At 36.1% G+C, this 20074-nt stretch overlaps 1 protein-coding gene across 2 annotated transcripts in view; it reads right to left on the bottom strand.

The window, feature by feature from the left end:
- znf385d (zinc finger protein 385D) overlaps nucleotides 1–20074 on the bottom strand; it is a 70397-nt gene that overhangs the window by 16111 nt on the left and 34212 nt on the right. For both annotated transcript variants that reach the window (XM_046877406.1, XM_046877407.1), the window contains exons 3-4: nucleotides 13028–13135; nucleotides 4610–4775 (exon numbers count right to left, since the gene is read on the bottom strand). In XM_046877406.1, coding sequence (XP_046733362.1) covers nucleotides 4610–4775; nucleotides 13028–13135 — 274 coding nt within the window. The remainder of the gene's footprint in view (nucleotides 1–4609; nucleotides 4776–13027; nucleotides 13136–20074) is intronic.

Here is a 20074-nt window from a genome sequence, read left to right as displayed (position 1 = left end):
ACCTCACCCCAAACTTTGCTCCTTCCTTAGAACCTTGCATTTCCTTCAGGTTTCATAGAAATGCATGGAAACAGTCCATACCAAACCAAATCAAATCATATTTTAGTTGACACATACAAATTCGATTTGGTTTACTTAGACAGCGTTACATTTATGGCATTTGGCAGATACCCTTACCCAACTGAGCAGTTAAGGTTTAAGGGCCTTGCTCAAGGGCCCAGTAGTGTAACTTGTAGTAGTAACTTGTGACCTTACGATTAAAAAATCCAATGCCTGAGCTACCACCACACTCCCACTCTCCTCAATCATGGACATTTACACCACACGCTGCATCCGCAAAGCCAACAGCATTGTGCACGACCCCACACACCCCTAACACGCACTCTTCACCCTCCCGCCATCAGGGAAGTGGTTCTGAAGCATTCGGGTCGTCACATCCAGACTGTGTAACAGTTTCTTCCCTCAAGCCATCAGGCTTCTCAATACAGGAGTGAACTGAACTGAACTCACAAACACACACACACACACACACACACACACACACACACACACACACACACACACACACAAATACACACACACAACTGTGTGACTGATCTGTACAACCCAGACTCAACACACACTCGTACTCAGTTCACACATTCATGTCTTCAGTACCACTCATATTACATCACTTCATTACCATAAACTGTTTACATGCCGTTTTTGCACATCTTTTCTGGATTGCTGCTATTTACTCTTTTGCACAACATTTTGTTGAAATTTTTTATTGTTCACTTTACATCTCTTAAACACAACTATTTTGTATTTTGTGTTTTGTGTATTTGTCTTACACTGTCTTGTGTTTGTCTTTTCTGTTTTCTGTGATTGTTGCTGTATGTAGCACCAGGGTTCAGGAGGAACGTTGTTTTATTTCACTGTGTAATGCGTCTGCTATATATGGTTAAAATGACAATAAAAGCTTCTTGACTTTACCTGGCTTAGTCCTACATCATATTGTTTATCATATAATTAAAATAAATAAATAAATAAATAAATAAATAAATAAATAAATAAATCGGGTTCCAGTACTTGGTGGTGGACCCCTAAAATCCCTTAAATATTTAGTTCATGTTAGTCCCTCACTGGTGACCTCTGATCCTGCATGTGCTCTGCCTTTAATTCCTGTTCCTGGCCCAGCGCCAATCCATCTTTAGCTAAATCGCCTTTCTGTCGTCGCCGCTATTCATCTCTGTCACCTCTGCACATTAATATTCATCACCGACTGGCATTCTGACAAACAAACGTGTGTGCTGCGGAGGTTGGAGAGGACAGAAGTGGGGGATCATCTGGTGCGAGGCACGCCTGTTTTTCCCTGCCAGCTGTGTGCCGTCCTGAACGCTGTGCTCTTTAGAGCTGTGTGCCCTCTTTTGTCTCGAGGCCTTAATACAGCAACACATGTGACGGCTGCAGGTGATAAACGGAGAGGAGAGCTTGGCTTGCTGCAATTTCCAGCTGATACTCCTCTTCTCCACATCTGCTTCGGTCTCACCTCCTCAGCTCCACACTGCATCAGATTAAAACCTTGGAGTGGAGCTCTGACGAGCAGGATGTTGTTAGTGAAAATCTCTGAGTAATTTATGATGCTTTCCTTCAGAAGGAGATTTCCTTCAGAAAACTGCAAGCTAACACCTCTTCCATAAAAACCACCATCAAACTGTTGCAGGTGTTTGAACAGAAATGGATGTTGTCAGAGAACAAGATGGACCTCTTAAGCCCGAGCGGGCAGATCAAAAAATGAGATAAATTACGGGCTCTAGTGCGAGTTCCAAACATGTGCTGCGTGTTGAGAAAGTTTCAGAAAAGTGCTTACGCACACAGTTTTAGCCCTGGGAGCTTAGCGTGATCCAGCTGGGGCAAAAGTCCAACCTCTGATTCATGATTCAAGTCCAATGTAAAGAGGCCGTCTGGGTAACTTCACCTGAAGCTGAATGAAGGATTTCTGGGTAACGGGGTGTAGGAGATGCTCTATCCTAGCTGTAAGAAGTTTATAGAACACTTTTTACCGAAAACCAGCTTCTATTGGTTATAGAAATGGGTTATTTTATACAACAAAATGAAAGGATTATGTAGGATTTTCTTAAGAATCAAGAATAAGAAGTGCAAAAACTGGAAACCTTCTGCCCCCCTACGCTTTATCAGTGCATCACATTACATAAGTGCCATTCAATCATCTTTTACTCTAAACAATACAAAGAAGTACATGAAACCCAATGCCGTAATTAACGTCACCTTGGAGCTCCAGCTGTGTGCACTTATAATCACATGACTTCAATATTAATATTTTGGGTCCCTGGTGGCAATTTTGTTTTTACTGTATTTTTACAGAACATACCTAAACAAAACATGAACACGAATCAGCTGTCAAAACAAATCTGGTTTCTGAGAAATATCAAAACAAGGTTAAAATAAACAAAAAAGAATATGACACAATATGACGTGTAAAGAAGGCTGAGGGAAGCTGTCTATAAAGCTCAGGAACTGTGCAAAAACATTGTAAGAAAAGTCCAAAAATGTATTACGCAACACGACACTCCCGCCACCATGCTTCACAGTGGCACAGTTATTACATCTACTCAAAATCCTTCACAGAATCTGCTTTAATATCCACCATCATCAAAGACAGAGAAATTCAAAATTATAATGACATAAGAAACAGCTTGGCATGGAAAAAAAAATTATGATGCTGAATTATCTTTGTTTCAGCTCTTGGAGAAAAGCATGTGATAGAAATGAATCCCATGACTTTTTCAGTTTTACCAATTTGCTACTGCTGGGCCATTGAGCGAGACCTTTAACACTCAACAACTGTAAGTTGCTATAGCAAATCCAGTTAAAGTGATCTATAACTATTCAACTTGACCCTTTAGGTCAGACCATACCCCATACCCCATACCCCATTTTCCTATGAAAAAAATCTAAAATCAAAAATCAAACTTGATTGAGGTAATAAATGTTGCATTATACCAACTATTATATAAAAATTACAGCTGCCATGGTTCCTCTAATTTATAATTTAATTTCTTATCATTTTTTTAAATAAATATTTTTTTAATTTAAAAATAAATAAATAGAAATTTGCTTAAGCAATGCAGTTCTAGTTATTTCTTTATTTCTATATGTTCTAGTTCAGCAAATCAATTTATTATTTTTATTTTTAAACACTTCGTCACTTTCAGGCCAAACACAGCCTTTATAATTCACGCACTGTCCTGAAAAATGACCATTTTTATCTTCATTTCATGTATAGTCAAGGGCCTTGGTTATTGAAAAACAAAGCAATAAAACTTAATAAGGAATTCAAACCGACTGCAGAATAATGGAATCCATTCAAATTAATCATTTAAATAAAAGCTGATTCAAAAAAAGCTATAGATAGTCATATATTTTCCAAACCAAGCTATATAAAAGAATATGAAAAAACTGACTACTAAAGGCACAGTACAAGGCTTGAAACCCTGAACTACTTTTTGTGGGCATCTAAAAAAAAAATGTTCTTTTGGAACCACCCATTCCACAATTAGTCCCCATTTGCTGTTATAATCTTCTGAGATGATGTTTTAGAGTGTGCTTGTGGAGATTTCGATTTATTTAGTCACAAGGACATGAGTAAAGTAAGATCCTGATGTAGGTGAGGTGAGGAGGTCTGGGGTGCAGTCAGCATTCCAATTCATCCTAAAGGTGTTCCACATGGTTGAGGTTAGAACTCTATAGCAGGAGATCTTCCACTCCAACCCATGTAACACATATCATCATGAAACTGCGATGCTGGAACAGGTTTGGGACTCCTAATTCAAGTGAAGAGGAAATAATTCTACTGCATCCAAAGAAACTCTATACAGTTGTGTGCCTTCAACTTTGTGTTAACATTTTGGAAAGGAACCACATATGGCTGGAAAAGTCAGGTGCCCCAATACTTTTGTCTATAAAGTGTATATCATTCCATACCAGTACGCAATGCAAAACGAAAGGAATACAACAAATGGATCTGTTGTTTTAGAAAAATAGTCCAACAGCACAGCCTGAGGAGTTTAATACCTCTAAACAACACATCATTTTTTTAATCCATTTTATATTATGCCACAAATTTTAAAACAGCATTAAATAGTCCTTTCTCTCCAGACTATATATTTTATTTTCTTCTTGAAGAACTGACAACATGATTTCCATCCTGTTCAATGAAGGAAATGTGTTGGCACTGGAGACTATGCTATGAGACTATGGAGACCATGCTGGCTTTCAAGACTGTGGAAGATGTTACTCTAGAAATTATGAGTGAATTAGGATGAAAGCTTGCTGAAATCACCTTCTGACCAATTGGATTCAAGTATTTATAAGAGGTGTGGTTTCCTACCTAGAACCTGGCTATGATTCTTTAAAGAACGTCACCTTTTCTTAATGTCGTTCCACTGTGACAGGAATTTAATATTTGGTTTTTAAACACTGAGGTGGATTTGGGGTAAAGTTAGAGTACAACTATTTGAATCTCTAACCCAAACAGAACCTAAAGTGTAAAGACTTAGTTTCCACTTACACAAAGAATTAATACGGTAATATATAAAACTCCTACCTTTCCTCTCGGTGGTGCTTGGTGGAGCGGAAGGTGAGAGGTTTTTCTCGGGTTCCTTCCTGCTTTCCCTCATTACCGCAGAGCTTTTCTGCTTACACTTGGGCACGTCCAAAGATTTAAGCTTCTTTGCATGCTTGGTGCCTTTGTAGTGGGACACTGCTTGGCTCTGAGGAAGTAACAGAACAAAGAAATGGAGAGTTAAAGAGTTAGCAAGATCATTTGGTGGCAAAGAAACTGAGAACCACAAACTAACTGTAAGAGTCGCGAATGAAAATGTGGACTCGGTCACATCCCGATGGATGTGACCGAGAACAACGGGTAGCCTTTTCAGAGCATCTATGTTACTTTAAGTCAGGCCAAATCTGTCTTCAAAAGGTTTCAACAGGCTTTCACAAACTCGTAAATCTCTCCCTGAATTTTCTCAGTGATTTTCAGGTTAAGGAAAGGGTCAGGTTTGAGCAGATGTCGGATGTGGCAAGGGGAAGAAGACAACGTGGTTGGCGTTCAAAGAGCGCATTATAATGCATCTGACTATGACAGCATTTTATCTCCCTAGTGTGGGGTTACAGAAAAAATGTGGGTGGGGCTTGATTCTGGTGCTTGAGTTTTAGGGGTTATGGTTTTTACTTACTTAGTCCCAATTCTTATTAATTTATTTGGATGTAATCAGGTCAAATCTAATTGTAGTACCAATGATCATTTGAATTTATAATTTTTTTTTCATTTTCATTTAGTAATTCAATAAAAGATACATTATATGATCTATATGATGTTCCACACTCATCTCAGAGAACATCAAATCTTTAAACGTGCAATCTTGTCCACACTTGCATATACTGTATACTTGAGCAATTTATTGCTCAAGTATACAGTATATGCAAGTGTGGACAAGATTGCACGTTTAAAGATTTGATGTTCTCTATTAAATACAGTAGTCATTAAATTCAAGAAAATGTTGCATCACTTTTTCTAAATACACCAAACCATAATCTCCATATATGACAATACAAAGCTGAGCTTATTAAAAAAAGAAATCGCTTCCTAATACATTCCTCCCATTATACAGAAAAGTAGATTTTGCCTTCACAAAGTTACCGCAAAAAGCCACTAAAAGTAATGTGAGTTTCCAGAACCTTTTTGACATTTTCAACCGTGATATTATTTCGCAATAAATATAAGAACTAGGTGCAATCATACTGAAAAACATCGGCGGGAAATAAATGCAAATGGAAATATTACGAAAGACAAAAAATTAAGTGCAAAAAATTGACAAGGTAATACATGAGAAGCCAAATATTTCTTATTAAAAGTCAAGAAATCCTGCTATGTGAGGAAGGACATGCAATTTGTTTTTGCAATTCGAGCCCCTTTCTTACATTTATTGCACAAAATTTCTGATAAATACATCAGTTTATTCTGTATCTCTATAGAGCAAGGAAGTAGAGTTATTTTTAATACAGTAGCACTGTCACTGTCACAGCCTTCTAACAAAAAGTGACATTTGAGTTCCCCTTCCGAGCTAGGATTATTATGATTCGCCTGGACAGGGTCTTATACGGAAACGTTCATCTGCCCTTGTTTACCTGAATGTGTTCTCCCTGTCCCACTGTCTGTCATTGCCTGTGGCGGATAAGGCAGGATAAATAAGGATAAATAAGACCTCTGTCAGTCCGTTGACAAGCTGAGACAGGAGTGTGAAGAGCATTCCCCCGTACTGACTGGCATCCGGATGTCTAAACACACACTCACACAGATAAATATTCACTTACTTATTCTGTATTTCTCCTGCCAACCACATGGCCTTAGACTCTATTTTTCTTATTGTATTATGTTTCGTTTTGAATTCTGAATTTCGAGCCAAACAGTAGCAGCAAAGTCGCATGTCTTGAACTTTACTCCAATACACCTGCTGATGGGGCAAATAGAGTGTGAATAGTAATAAAAGACAAATCTGCGATGAATTTTTTAGCAGTGCTCAAATTGGGTGTGTTTTACATTGTACTTTTACACCAAAACCCAATATAATCCATTTATAATTGGAGTGTTCTATATCACAAGTTCCCTGTGACCCATATGTTTGAGTTGTTGTAAAAGTGTAACAACATATTTAAGGTAAATCATGCTATTCTCTATAGTTATATGTAATTATTCTGCCACTACAATTTACATGGTCCTAATAACAGCTATGTAATAGTTTGCTAATTCTTACCCTTGATGCACCACCAAATTTCCTCGAAAAGTTGGCGCTAAGCATTTCATCATAATTTGAAACTTTTTCTGGTAATTTACAAACGAATGTGAGGTAAATCATGGTACTCAAAGTAGTTCTATGTAATTATACTGTCACTATTGCTTTCCATGGGCCATTTTACGGCTATGTAATAGCTTGCTAATTCCTAGCCATGACGCACTACGAAAATTACTTACATAACACTTCATGGCACAATAATTGTTGTGCAAAATATAACAGTGGACACTAAATATAATAACATTGCTATTTAAATCTTTTTATAAAAAATATCTGAGGTAAATCATGGTATTTAAAGTAGTTTTATGCACTTATTCTGCCTTTACATGGGCCTTATAATAGCTAAGTACAGTAATAGATTTCTCATAACGCAGAATCAGAATCACATAATATTTCATGGCAAAATAATGGTGGTGCTATATAGAACAGTTGGAGTTAAATACAATTACACCATAATTTGAGTCATAATGAATATTTTTCTGGTAGTTTACCAACATTTCTGAGGTAAATTATGGAATTCCACGTGGTCTGGTGTAATTACTCTGTCACTAGTGCTTAACATAGGCCATATAATGACTATGTTAGAGCTAGCAAATAAACCCCAAACCCGCACCACGAGAATGACTTACAAAGCGTTATGGAAAGAATAATCTTCTCTGAAATCACATTTATATTTATTTACAATATCCACAATGTACTGTATACTATACGTAAGCTATGTTTAAGGATATGGGGTCTGGTTTGTTGGACAAATAGATGGATGGATGGATGGATGGATGGATGGATGGAATCATTGGTTGATTCATAATGGGAAAAATTAACATTCCAGTTACATTATTATTTGTACTTCCCCACTTGAAATACCCTGCACAAATCGTATAGTTATCTTTTTTATTCATTTATTATTTTATTTTCCTAGTTTTTGATATTTTTAATACACCAACACAACATGAAAAATTCTTTGTACATGCAACTAATGTTACTTTGCAATAAAGATGATTCTGATTCTGATGATTTTCTGATAAAAAATTTTTATATTTTCTATTATGAAAATTCTATTTAAAGTTTATTCTAGAGTTTGTTAATGGTCTTTTGCCAACACAACTAAGGAAAACCTTTGTATCGAACTATTGTCACTGCGGCTTTACTTTGTGAATATATCTACACCGTAAGCAGTAGCTATAAACGCATATTCTTTGTTGCGATCCAAACTCTCTTTGATAGGCCTGTATACCACAAACCTCTCAAACCCGGTGCTGCTACCTGGTACTTGTAAAACTCACACACCGAACCTTTAATTTCATTCCACTGCAGACTTACAGAGAAAGAAAGAGAGAAATATCCGTGAAATGTAAAATGAACGTCTCGGCGAACGCAATAAGCTCGTGCGAGAAATGAAAAATGCTCTGAAATGGTGATGGAAGTGATGAACCTTACAGATTTATGCCTTATGGATTTGTGAGAACGTCTTCGCTGTTGCATATTGTTATGCAAACGCTGATAACACAGAGACAAATGTGGTGTCATACGTCTCCATCCATCCGTCTCTCTAGCAGTCAACTGCAAAACAGGGAGCGCCGCAATGCGAACGGGTGTTTGGTGTAATTTCAACCGCCATCAATCTTTCATTAAGAGACCCGTGTGGAAGAATTGCCCCTCGCTGAAAAAGAATCGCATCTCGCTTTCGTCTTTACTAAGTTAAATAATGTCATCAATCAATCAAACAAGTGCTACAGTCCCCTGGAGATTTGTATTCAGCAACTAAGAATTGTTTAATATAATTGCACTTGCGTTGAATTCTCTAATCTGATTGGTCGGAAGGTTGATTTCCTATCGCAGCACTGCTCAGATGGTTGTGCCAGCTGTATTCAAATTGAGACTTAATTGAATGAACTTATTTTTTACATGTCAGCTTTTCAACAGCAACAAATCATTTACTGGAAATTTGTAGTTGCATAATAAACATTTTAAAACATGCTGTTATTTAATAACGAAAAAATATATTACAACATGTTGATGTTTACTTATAAGAAGGTGTTTGACTGTGTGAGTAGGTTTTCAACCATGGGAAGGTCTTCATGAGAGAGGACTTCTGGCCTTTCTGTTTCTCTGTAACACATTGTTTGTTGTTTTAACTTGAGTTTTTGGTGTAAGATTTAATTTTTTAGCTGGAACTTATTTGTCTAGTGAAGGTTACACAAAATTAAATTGACATTTATGCCATTTGACAGATGCCCTCATCCAGAACCATTTAAAAAATGATCTCATGTATAAACCTAAGCAGTTGGGGTTTAAGACTCTTGCCCTTAGGCCCAGCATTGGCAGCTCGATAGTACTGGGACTTGAGTTCACAACCTGGGACTTGAACTCACATATCCACTGAATTACCACAGCAATGCTGCAACTTCCAATGTAATCAATTGGAGATGGATGCAAGCGCAGATATTTTAAATTGCATTGCATGTATACAAAAAAAAGACAATGAAACAAAACACAAAGTAACATGAAGCATGTAAAGCCTTAGTCTGGGCATGAACACGAAACAAAGGCAGCCATGGAAAGACAGATTTAATGAGTGTTATGAAAGGTGCCAATGATATAAGAGCTAATTGTGTAAATGTGATCAGGTGTGATGAAGACTTGGTCCTGTGACTCTATGCATTATCCTGACATATATTTACATATACAGTTTTTTAAAATATGTTATTATATGGTAATCTCTTTACATTCGCTCCATGTACTTGGGCTACACTTTTCTTCACTTTATAGTCCTGTGTATAAGTCTGCGTAGTCTTAGGCCATGTTCACACTAATATTTTTTTAATTCCTTTTTTTTTTACACGTAGCGTTTTAGATGAAAGAGGACCTTAGTCCTGGAGGAATGCTGTTTCACCAATTGACAATAAAAGGTAAACATAAATGTATAAAACAATAACAGTAACTAGTAACCGTAGTAACAGCAAACACATGCTTTATCCACATCACACCACTGCATTATTATTCAATAACAACAAAGCTTCTTTCTTTCTGTGTTGTTGCATTCATTAATTTGGCTGCTCTAATGGTTGATTCATTTCCTCCACCACATTTGCATTCATCGAGCACTGCATTCTTTCAGTAAATTATGTCTCCAAGAAATTCAGCAATCTCTACATCTTTACTCATAACATTCTGAATCCTAAAAGACAGATATCATTTCCAAATGAATTGAAACGAACCAGAACCCCAATTTCCCTCTGTGAAATAAAGCGCTCAGAGACTTATTTCATTTTAGTTTATTTTTTTTGAGAATGTGTGGGGAAAAAATCTGGTAAAAAGGATGGATGTGGATTTGATAAGCACAGGATTAAAAAAATCTCCTCAAGGTTTTTTCAATAATGGAAAACCAGAAATGACTCTGAAAATCCTGACAGATATAATAACTCAGAACTGTCCTAATTGAGAAAAATGGTGCAAATCTATCTATCTATCTATCTATCTATCTATCTATCTATCTATCTATCTATCTATCTATCTATATATATATATATATATATATATATATATAAATAAAATTCCTCTGGATTAAAAACTTTAGGTAAAATGATATTGCATGCCAAAAAGTCATTCATGAATTCAAAACAATGCCAAAGTAAAAAGACAAAAACCATACATATGGCTTGGGGATGTTGGAGTTCTTTCCATGGCATGGATTTCTATTTCAGCAGACCCAGCCTTTTTTGGTAGTACCGTCTCTGACAGAGCGCACAAACATCAGGTTTACAGCAACTCTAATAATAGCATGATGTATGATGTTGAAGCCCAGAGGGAAAAGGTGGAATTAGCTACAGTACAACGTGTTCGGTGCACTTTGTAGTTTTTGCATGCCAATGCTGCCAGCCATTTCAGCATTTATTTACATTGCAGATGCTTTTAACAAAAGCAGCGAACAGGTTGGGTATGATCTAAAACAGCTATGCAGTTGAAAGTTAAGGAAATATTATTATATTGTTAATTTGGTTATTTGGTTAAAGTAATCAAAAGGAACATGCATGTGTCTCTCAAATCAAAAAAAATGTATATTCATTTATTTAAGCTCTTTTGAAGGAGCATTTAAGGTGCATTAAAAAGAACTTGTGATTTTTGCACGTTTAATGTTTTTTCTTAACATTCTAACTACATGATGGGACATTTTCATAGCCAATGTCGCATCTGAAATATTAAAAGGTTTTACTGGCAAAAGAAAATGCAATAAACTGGCCATTTCCAGTCCTCAATCGAGAATAGCTTTATATTAAATATATCAATCTATAAAAATGTGTTTGCTGACTATGTTTCAGCAGAACATTTGGCATATAAATGAAAAAAAAAAGCAAATAAAAAACACATATGTCAGGGTCAGGAATTTTGAGTTCACTCCTAACTGAAATATTCCTCAATCAAATCCAATTATACTCAACTGATCCTAAGAAATTCTTGTACAGTATGTGCATGCCATCTGGTTTAAAAGGGCTGATTTAGAAAAGCAATCTATAAAACAAAAAGATCAGAGCTACAAAGCTGGAACATTTATTTATAACAACTGGATGAGGTACTGTTAAAGAATATGTCATATACAGTCCACTAAAATAGATTATTACTTCAAATACATACTTGTTGAGTAATTTCCCCAAAGAACAAAGTGTGCTTGCATCTCAGGTCTAAAACAAAGTGGTCATTAAAGCCGGACTTCATTACTGCCTGGCCCTGAAGCGTAGCACTCAGCAGAGGCCCATTTCATTTGAGAGGAATGTGAGGAGTAAAAGTTCTGCTAGGTTCACACCCATTTGAAACAGGTGAAGGAAACAATTCTGTCAAACTGTTTGAATGCCACACATTTCATTCCCATTGGAGACTCAAGCTATAGGTTTACACACTCGTAGTGAACCGAGTGACACTTGGACCAGCGTCAATCATTCCACTGGGTCATAATTAGACTGGAGGCCTGACAGACTTTCTTTTATTAACAATCCTGCTAATATTGTGTGTCCACTTTTAAATCCAGCATGCTAACATTGGTCGGATGATAACCAAAGATGGCAGGGTTGTTATAAAAAGTGTTCCTTTGCTAAGATTGTCCAAATATTGTACAGCAAAACTAGGCACCCAATAGAATTAAAAGGCCAACATTGCTTTATTGCCAGGCCTGTAAATTAAACTTGAAAAAACACTGCTGTAGTTCCAGCTAACTAACATTGCTCTGGTAATGAATCTGTTAGCTGACATAAAAATGTATTGCTGCCATCTAACTTGGAAGAAGAACAAGAAGAAAGAAACATGGACTCCCCCCTTTTATTGACAGCTGTGACAGATAACTGTTATGATGATGCATCTTGTTTAAAGAAAAATCCGTCTATCTGGTCATCCTAGATGCCTGAACTAATAAAGAACAGAGCTAAAAACACATTCTGGACAAGAACATTTTTATATTAATGTCTCACTTGTCAATGTTAAATTTCACTTTTCATTTTATTTGGTGACTTTTCTCAGAAACTTGACAACAAATCTGTGAGAAAAGTTGCTAAATGTTGCTAAAATGTCCATTCTTCATGCCTTTTATATGTCCCATTACATTGGATGAATTAAACATATAATAATTAGCCTGTCATAAACATTTATCATTTTGTAGTTGCCTAGATACAGCTGAATTATAACAAAAAAGACAAATTCACTGCGATCATGGGCTACAAATACTAGGCTACAAACAAATAAATCTAATGGTTTCTGTTATGTAATGGACTTTTTAACAGCATTTATACTCTTGACCTCTATTAAATACCATAAGGTTCCCATTGCTGGTTACTCTGCAATAACACAAGAATCCAAACATTTCTTCTTTAATGGATACACAACTACTATCAAAACAATGTGACATATGCTATCAGAAACCACCAGGAATAACACATTTAAGTAAACTATTATACAAAAATATTCCAACAGAAGAGCAATAAAACCCTAGAGGAACACTAAAATCTTCACTGGTTCACTTTGGTTTATATACTTGAACCAGATAGCACAGAATGATCTTTTTGTCCCACATAGATCATTTGTTCTGAACAAACAAACTAAAGAACATCTTCCTAGGGGTTTGAGACATTTTGGCCCAGAGTGAAAATGAGTCTGGAGGATCTCTCTTTTTTTGTCTTTCTTACCTGTGAATTAAATCGCAGTTGGCACACATTGCAGGAGACGTGTTTCCTTTTAGACAGAGGAGAGATGCCAAATGTGTGATGTAGGACTGCTTTCTGAACCGGGTCCATCTGCAGGAGGAAGAGGCAGAAAAAGAGAGAGATAGAAAGAGAGAGAGAGAAAGAAAGAGTATAATTAACATCACAGCAGCAGATACCCATCCAGCAGAGAGATAAAAAAAAATGGGCTTAGGGGCTTCTTGACAGAAAAACAGCTGTGTGGAGACTCAAGGTATACAGTATACTGACTGGAAAACATTAACATGTCTTGATGCCACCTTAGAACTTTCCGCTATCTGCCCTGAGCCCAAAACTTAATGTACACCCTTAAAACCCTTAATCTTTTTGGGGTGAAAAAAAATGTGAAAATACCCAGTTTTTGATTGTTAAAGTCTTCTGCGGAAAGTTAATTTAACATTTAAAGCTTATCATTTAACATGTATTTAAAACATCTCTAGTGTCAGTGCTTCGTAACAGTGTTTCCTGCATGGAAGAGTCATCAGAATAGAAGCGTTTTGTGGTTTCTCAGTAACATGAGAGGCTGTATCTTTTCTGAAAGGAAAGTAATCCTTTTGGAGGAAACACTGGGGTTTTTTTGGCATAAAAGTTTTTGAGTTTTCCCAAACATGTTTCCAAAACATTGAACTTATTAAGAATTCTGTATTTGAGATTTTGTATTAAAGTTGAATTAAAGTGTTGTATGTTCACATCCCAGAGTATTAAATGAAGCCATGTTTTAAAATCCTAAGTAAGGATAAGTAAGACTTTTTTTTAAGTAGGATTTAGTTCTTTATTACATTTTTTATAATGCATTTGTAATAATGTCCATATATTTAAATTTATTAAAACAAATTGTACTTGTACTTTATTACATAGGAAAATTAAAGCAAATCTTTCATTTTAAACATAGGCACTGGTGCCGTCAACTAGTTTCCTCAAACGACCAGGAATGGAATGTCTTCTGAAGGAAGTCGTTTGAACCATTGCTGAGAACCTCCTAAATCTGTGCCTCCAAATTTTTTATCGTGCAAGGCTTTGTCCTATACATCTCCAACTTTGCGTAGCACTACAGGAAAAATTCACATGGAGTGAGATCTGGACTGCTTGAAGGCTATTGAGGTCCTGGAAAAGGTCTTACCACGCACGCACAGTATGAACAAAATGGGGTTGTGCACCCTCCTGCATGAAAATAAGGTTGCCAAGTTCTATCCCATTAAATATTGCCTAGTTAATTTTTGCCCACCCTGTATATTGTACAATCCATAAGCCAAGGCATCTTATGCAGTGCTTTGTACTTTCTTGGTTATTGCAATGGATTTTCCATAACCAATAAAGATAAACAGCCTTGGCATTGGTAAAAATAACAAACAAAGATTTTTTTTTCCTGGAAGTGTTAAATAAATAAAAAAAAGAGTATCCACATTCAATAGCATTTAAGGTATAAGTAATTCTCAAATAGAACTAATGATGTAGAATTACTTGTGTTTTACACTTGGATTTTGGGATTTCACAGAACCATTAAGCTCAAAGCTTTAGTGCAGAACTTAAGAAGCGAACATCAAACATCATACGTGTCTCGTCTGATCCACTACATTTGGCTTCAGGAGGAAATTACACGTATGAATTGAATTTTTCCTTACACCATTTCTTTACCCGTGTCCTTCGGCTCGTTATTGGATTCCGTTCCACTTTGAGTAAAAGTGTCTACTGAACAAATAAATGGGAATCATCATCGTGTACTGCAGGCATATTCCATTTCATAAGTAATATAGAATGATTTTATTCGTTTCATATCACGTCTCGTCCTGAATAAAAACGCACCTGGCCACTCGGCAAGAACCGTTCGTGGTTTTTAATGGGAAAGCGAAACACTCCGCAGGTGCCTGTTTGCGGTGATAAGCTTCCGTCGTGCGAAACGAAATAGCGCTGGTGTTCTCACTCATTGCTCCCGACGCTGCAAACCGCAATTGTCCTTCTTGAAATGTTGGTATTTAATGAATCTTTAATCTTCAGATTCGGTCAGCGAGACCGGAGGTCAAGCTTGTCTTATCCTAATGCTAATGCATCGATCGGTTTACAGCAGAAAAATGTGTGACGTTTGTTTCATTACAATTTACAGCATTTGGCAAACGCCTTTATCCAGAATGAATTATAGTGATCTCATTTATATAACTGAGCAAGTGAGGGCCTTGCTTGAGGGCCCAGATGTGGTGATTTGAACTCATGACCTTCTGATCAGAAGTTCAATCTCTTGCCCACTGAGCTACCACTTCTCTTCAGACAGCCAGACAATGTTCATTGTCACATAATAAAGTTGTGAGCAGTGGAAACATGAAACCAGAAGCAAAAATGAAATAAAGAGCATAGAATTAATGTGGAACATGAATCCCAATGTTAAACAAAGGATGATAAACAAAAGACAAAGGGTGCAGTAAATGGCTAATGGAAAGTGTAATCCGGGTCACTTGGCGTTATCCTGGCATTCCTACATTACAAGCCTTTTTTTAGCCTTTACATCATCTCATTATGCTTTAGTCCTTTACTTTTTCCAGTTCCCTTTCAGGAAGTCCAACGGCGTCGGAACGCTTTGCGTTCACAAAGCGTTCCGACGCAGCGTCTCGTTCCCTCGGGGAAACAGGGTTACATACAACCTAGAGATGATCTCTCCTCATCTGGCTACTTTGCTCAAACAAATCAGCTTCCAAAATGCTTCATGCTTCTTCAATGGCATCTCACTCATCAAATTTGGGTGAGTCTTGGAAATTGGAGGCAAACATTTCAACTCCATTCATTTTAATTTGAAAAACGTTTTTTTAACAATGGACACTGTCTCAAAGCAGGTAATAATGAACTAATTCTGTTCCTTGTAATTTAGCACTGAACAGCAATATACAATCTTTTAGGTTTGAAATTAAATAGCAGTATCACCTTATAACAACAAATCCTCACAGGGAAGTATAAAAATAAAAAATAACACACATTAGCAATCTAAGCAAATCTGTAATATTTTATTTAATGTATTTTTGGGTCAACACATGCTATAGCTTTATCCAGGTGTGGTTAAATATATACTCCTTTTAAGACAGACAGAGAGAGAGAGAGAGAGAGAGAGAGAGAGAGAGAGAGATCACTTTCAATGGGAGCAAAGCAGATGGATTGGAAGCCGTTTGGATCACTATCCAATTGATTAATCAGTTTCAGTTGGGGAGCAGCATTAAAATGATGCTAAAAGCAACTCATATTGGAACCATATGGATTTCTGTAAAACGAGCTACAGACTCTAAAAAAAACAAAAAGGGTTAGATGATATAAGACCCACATAAATCCCTAGCATGGCTTCAAACGATTCAGAGAGAGAGAGAGAGAGAGAGAGAGAGAGAGAGAGAGAGAGAGAGAGAGAGAATAAATGGTAAGTCTGTGGAAAAGCAGGAGGAAGCACTATGGGCCAGATAGATTCTGAGAAACACGAATTATCTCAAGAAAAAGCGATTAATATGGATAGAGTGACTAAGAGAAAAGCAAAAACAAGAGATAAAGAGAGAGTGTGTGAGAGAGGGATCTATAGACGGAGTTACAGTGAAAAAGAAAAGGAACATCTGTAATAAGCAGGAGCTTGAGAAGATCTGTGTATCCCAAAGTTAACCCCAAACTTCACGTCATATTTTAGCTTTTTTCCTCTCATGCCAAAATAATGGTTTACTTTAACATTTAGCGCATACCAAATGTTTTGGGTTACATTTAACTAGAAATCCATTGAAAGGGTCATTAGGATCACTTTACTGTACTATTAGTTTTTTAAATTACCAGAAAACTCTTCAACTGTCTAAAAACCATCCTAAATAGCAAGCCAGCCAGCTAGCTAATGGTTAGTAAGCTAGCAGGTTGATATGTGTAGGATTTCAGACTATAAAACTGTACTTCTTAGCAATCAAGATTCTATTTCATTTTAATAATAATCAGGATTCTCTTAACTAATTCCCGGAATGTCTCCATTACAGTGTGGTATCGCTGCTCCACGGTGTGTGAAAGGAAAAGTCTGCAAAAAGTGATAAAAACCACCTAACATATCTTTGGCTCCCAACTATCTGCCACCAGGCTTCTTCACAACAGTAGATGTCTGAACAGAGCACACAACATAACGGACTTCCAACATTCCAGTCACAAATCCATCCAGGAGATACAAGGCCATCAATACCACATCAATACAATCTGTACATACATGTGTATTGTCTTGATTGTCACACACACACACACACACACACACACTTCTGGTGTAGATGCTAAACTGCATATTGTTGCATAAACTTGTCTGTCTAGCTACCCATTTGTGACTAATATATACGATACATGCTTTGTAGACCTGAGTCTTGGTGATCTTTTCCGTTATATAGCTAACTAAATCAGTAAGCACGTAAAAACTGTAAGCAAAACTTGATTCCAGTATTTAGACAAACTAGGAAATATGGAGGCAGCTAGCATTTTACTGCATTAGCACCTGAATTGAGTTTCAGGATGCTATAGTGATGAACACTTTAAATGTACAACTGCATGATTTCTACCATATGGAGAAACATCAATGCTGTGTCATAATCTATTAACTCGAAACTGAAGAATTTTGGGTTGTTCATATGGAACCTTCTGGCACATCTGCTGAACATGACGGTCTCCAAACAAAGCTTCATAATATAAATCTTTCATAAATAAAATGTGGAAATCAAGCCAGAGTTGTGATCTTCGTTAATTAAATTGAGCTAAACTGCAATTACGAATGGTGAGAAAAAAAAAACCCTGTCATTAAGCATAGCCAGAGGCACCATGATTCTGTTACTGTGATGGAAACTGAAGCGTATGACTACCAAATTTATTACACCCACAAAGAAGAAAAAAAAAAAAACGTTTAATGAGTGGAAAGATCTGAAATTATTACAATAAATAACTAAAATATTGCACATATTTTAAGTAAAAGGAGTATCATTTAAAATCATTTAATTAAATCCATGTACCGTAATTTCCGGACTATAAAGCGCACGCATATATAAGCCGCACCCACTGAATTTTACAAATATTTTGATTTTTAACATAAATAAGCCGCACCTGTCTATAAGCCTGTCTACACTAATGTACTTTACACAGTCTTCAACGAAAGACACGTTATACACGGTGTAACGGGTAAAATATGTTGCGCTTCCTTTAGGAGCAAAGCGGTATTATGGGAATAGCCTGGCACAGCATTTTGTCCGGTATTACTGCGTCTGTTCAAGACGAGGATTATGTCCTTATTATTTTCTGATGCTCATTTTTAAGTTTCTTTTATGGGGTCTAATGTTATGGGGTTCAGTTTTTTGGCCTGAAGTTTGTGAAACCCAGGAAAAATTCATAAATTAGCCACTTCATTGTTTAAGCCGGGGGGTTCAAAACATAGGAAAAAAGTAGCGGCTTATAGTCCGAAAAATACGGTAATTAAAACAGTTATTTATAATAATTTAAAAGAGTTCCCTGGTATAACAGAGTTGCTAGTCCTACTGTACTTTAGGAGACCAAAATGTAAATATTTCAAATTAGGTTTAAACAAACTTCACGCAACCCTATAACAAACTATTTTTTTATAGAAACGAGATGTAAAAGAATTCTGCCTCAGGCAATGCTGCGATTTTTTGCCATCTATTGCATCTAAAGGCTCTCTTTCCAGGTCAGATTGAACCTGAACCAAAGAACAAGAGACTGTATTAATCAGCATTAACCTTCTAATGTAACAGAGGTGAAATACTGAGAAAAACAAGGCATTAAAAAAAGGCACATTTTTGAAGCCCTCAATCATTCACTGAAAAAAGGCCATACAATTGTTCAATACAAAATACAATGACAAAATATTTATTCATTGCATGAAGTACAGTATAATAGAAAAATAATAATGGTGATAGGTAAACAGCTTCCTAAAGAATTGTAGAACTGAGAGAAATAAAAATGTCATGATTAGTCTTTACACCAACATTATTCTAGCACTATGAAAACACTGAAAATCTAATGAATAGCAAATTGATGAAGATCTAAACATTCACAGCTATACATCGTTTATCCACTTTTATTTGGGGTCATAATCAGACCAGACGCCCCCTTAAAAATTTCTGGAAAGCTTTTTCTAATGTGACTAAGACAAAATAAAAAATATACAAAATGATCACAACAAAAAAAATAAAAAAACAAAAGTCACAAAAAAGAAAATTGAAATAAAAAGATTTAAAAGCACAGAAAATTTTAAAACAATAAAATAAGTCAAAACAAAAAAAAGAGTAAAAATAAAAATGAGTCTAAACAAAAAATGAGTCACAAAAAACAAGTAAAAACACGAGTGACAACAAAATTTTTTTGAAAAACAAAAAAAAAACGATTAAAAAAATGAGACAAAAGCATCACAAAAAAGGTTAAACAATAAAATAAATCAAAACAAAAGATATTATTGAAAACAAAAAATGAGTGGGAAAAAAAATCAGGCAAAAAAAAACAAATGCTGTTCTCGAGTTTGCTACATTGCAAAAAAGACAAATAAGTTTGTTGGACACAATGTCAGAATCTACTGAGAAGCTGGGACGTGGTGCAGCTGTGAGTCAAAATGGAATCTTTTAATCGGCAGTTCATTATATTACTTGACATTTCGTTATAATTCTCATATGATTTTCCAAGGAGAATTTCTTTCCATAATGACTGAGAATGCTCTTTTTGAAAAGACAAAAAAACCCAACACATGTGCTGTGAATTTACAAGACCAGTTTATTCAGAAATGTGGTTTATTTTGGATCCAGGTAGAAGCAGGGTTAAGATCAGGCTCCTGGAGCAACCACCATTCAGTTACAGTAAACAACAAATGTAAAAGAAAAAGTTTAGTTGAAAACCTATACAATTAATATAGTATCATGTCTTGTACTTATATCAATGTAACAGTGGTCCATTGAAAGCGGTTAAAAATAAACCATCATGAAAGCCTTAGGGGATGGAATTTTGGATTATTTTCGA

Source organism: Silurus meridionalis, chromosome 21 (assembly GCF_014805685.1).
Source record: "Silurus meridionalis isolate SWU-2019-XX chromosome 21, ASM1480568v1, whole genome shotgun sequence".
Classification (NCBI taxonomy): Eukaryota; Metazoa; Chordata; class Actinopteri; order Siluriformes; family Siluridae; genus Silurus; species Silurus meridionalis.
This window is presented reverse-complemented; position numbering and strand designations above follow the sequence as displayed.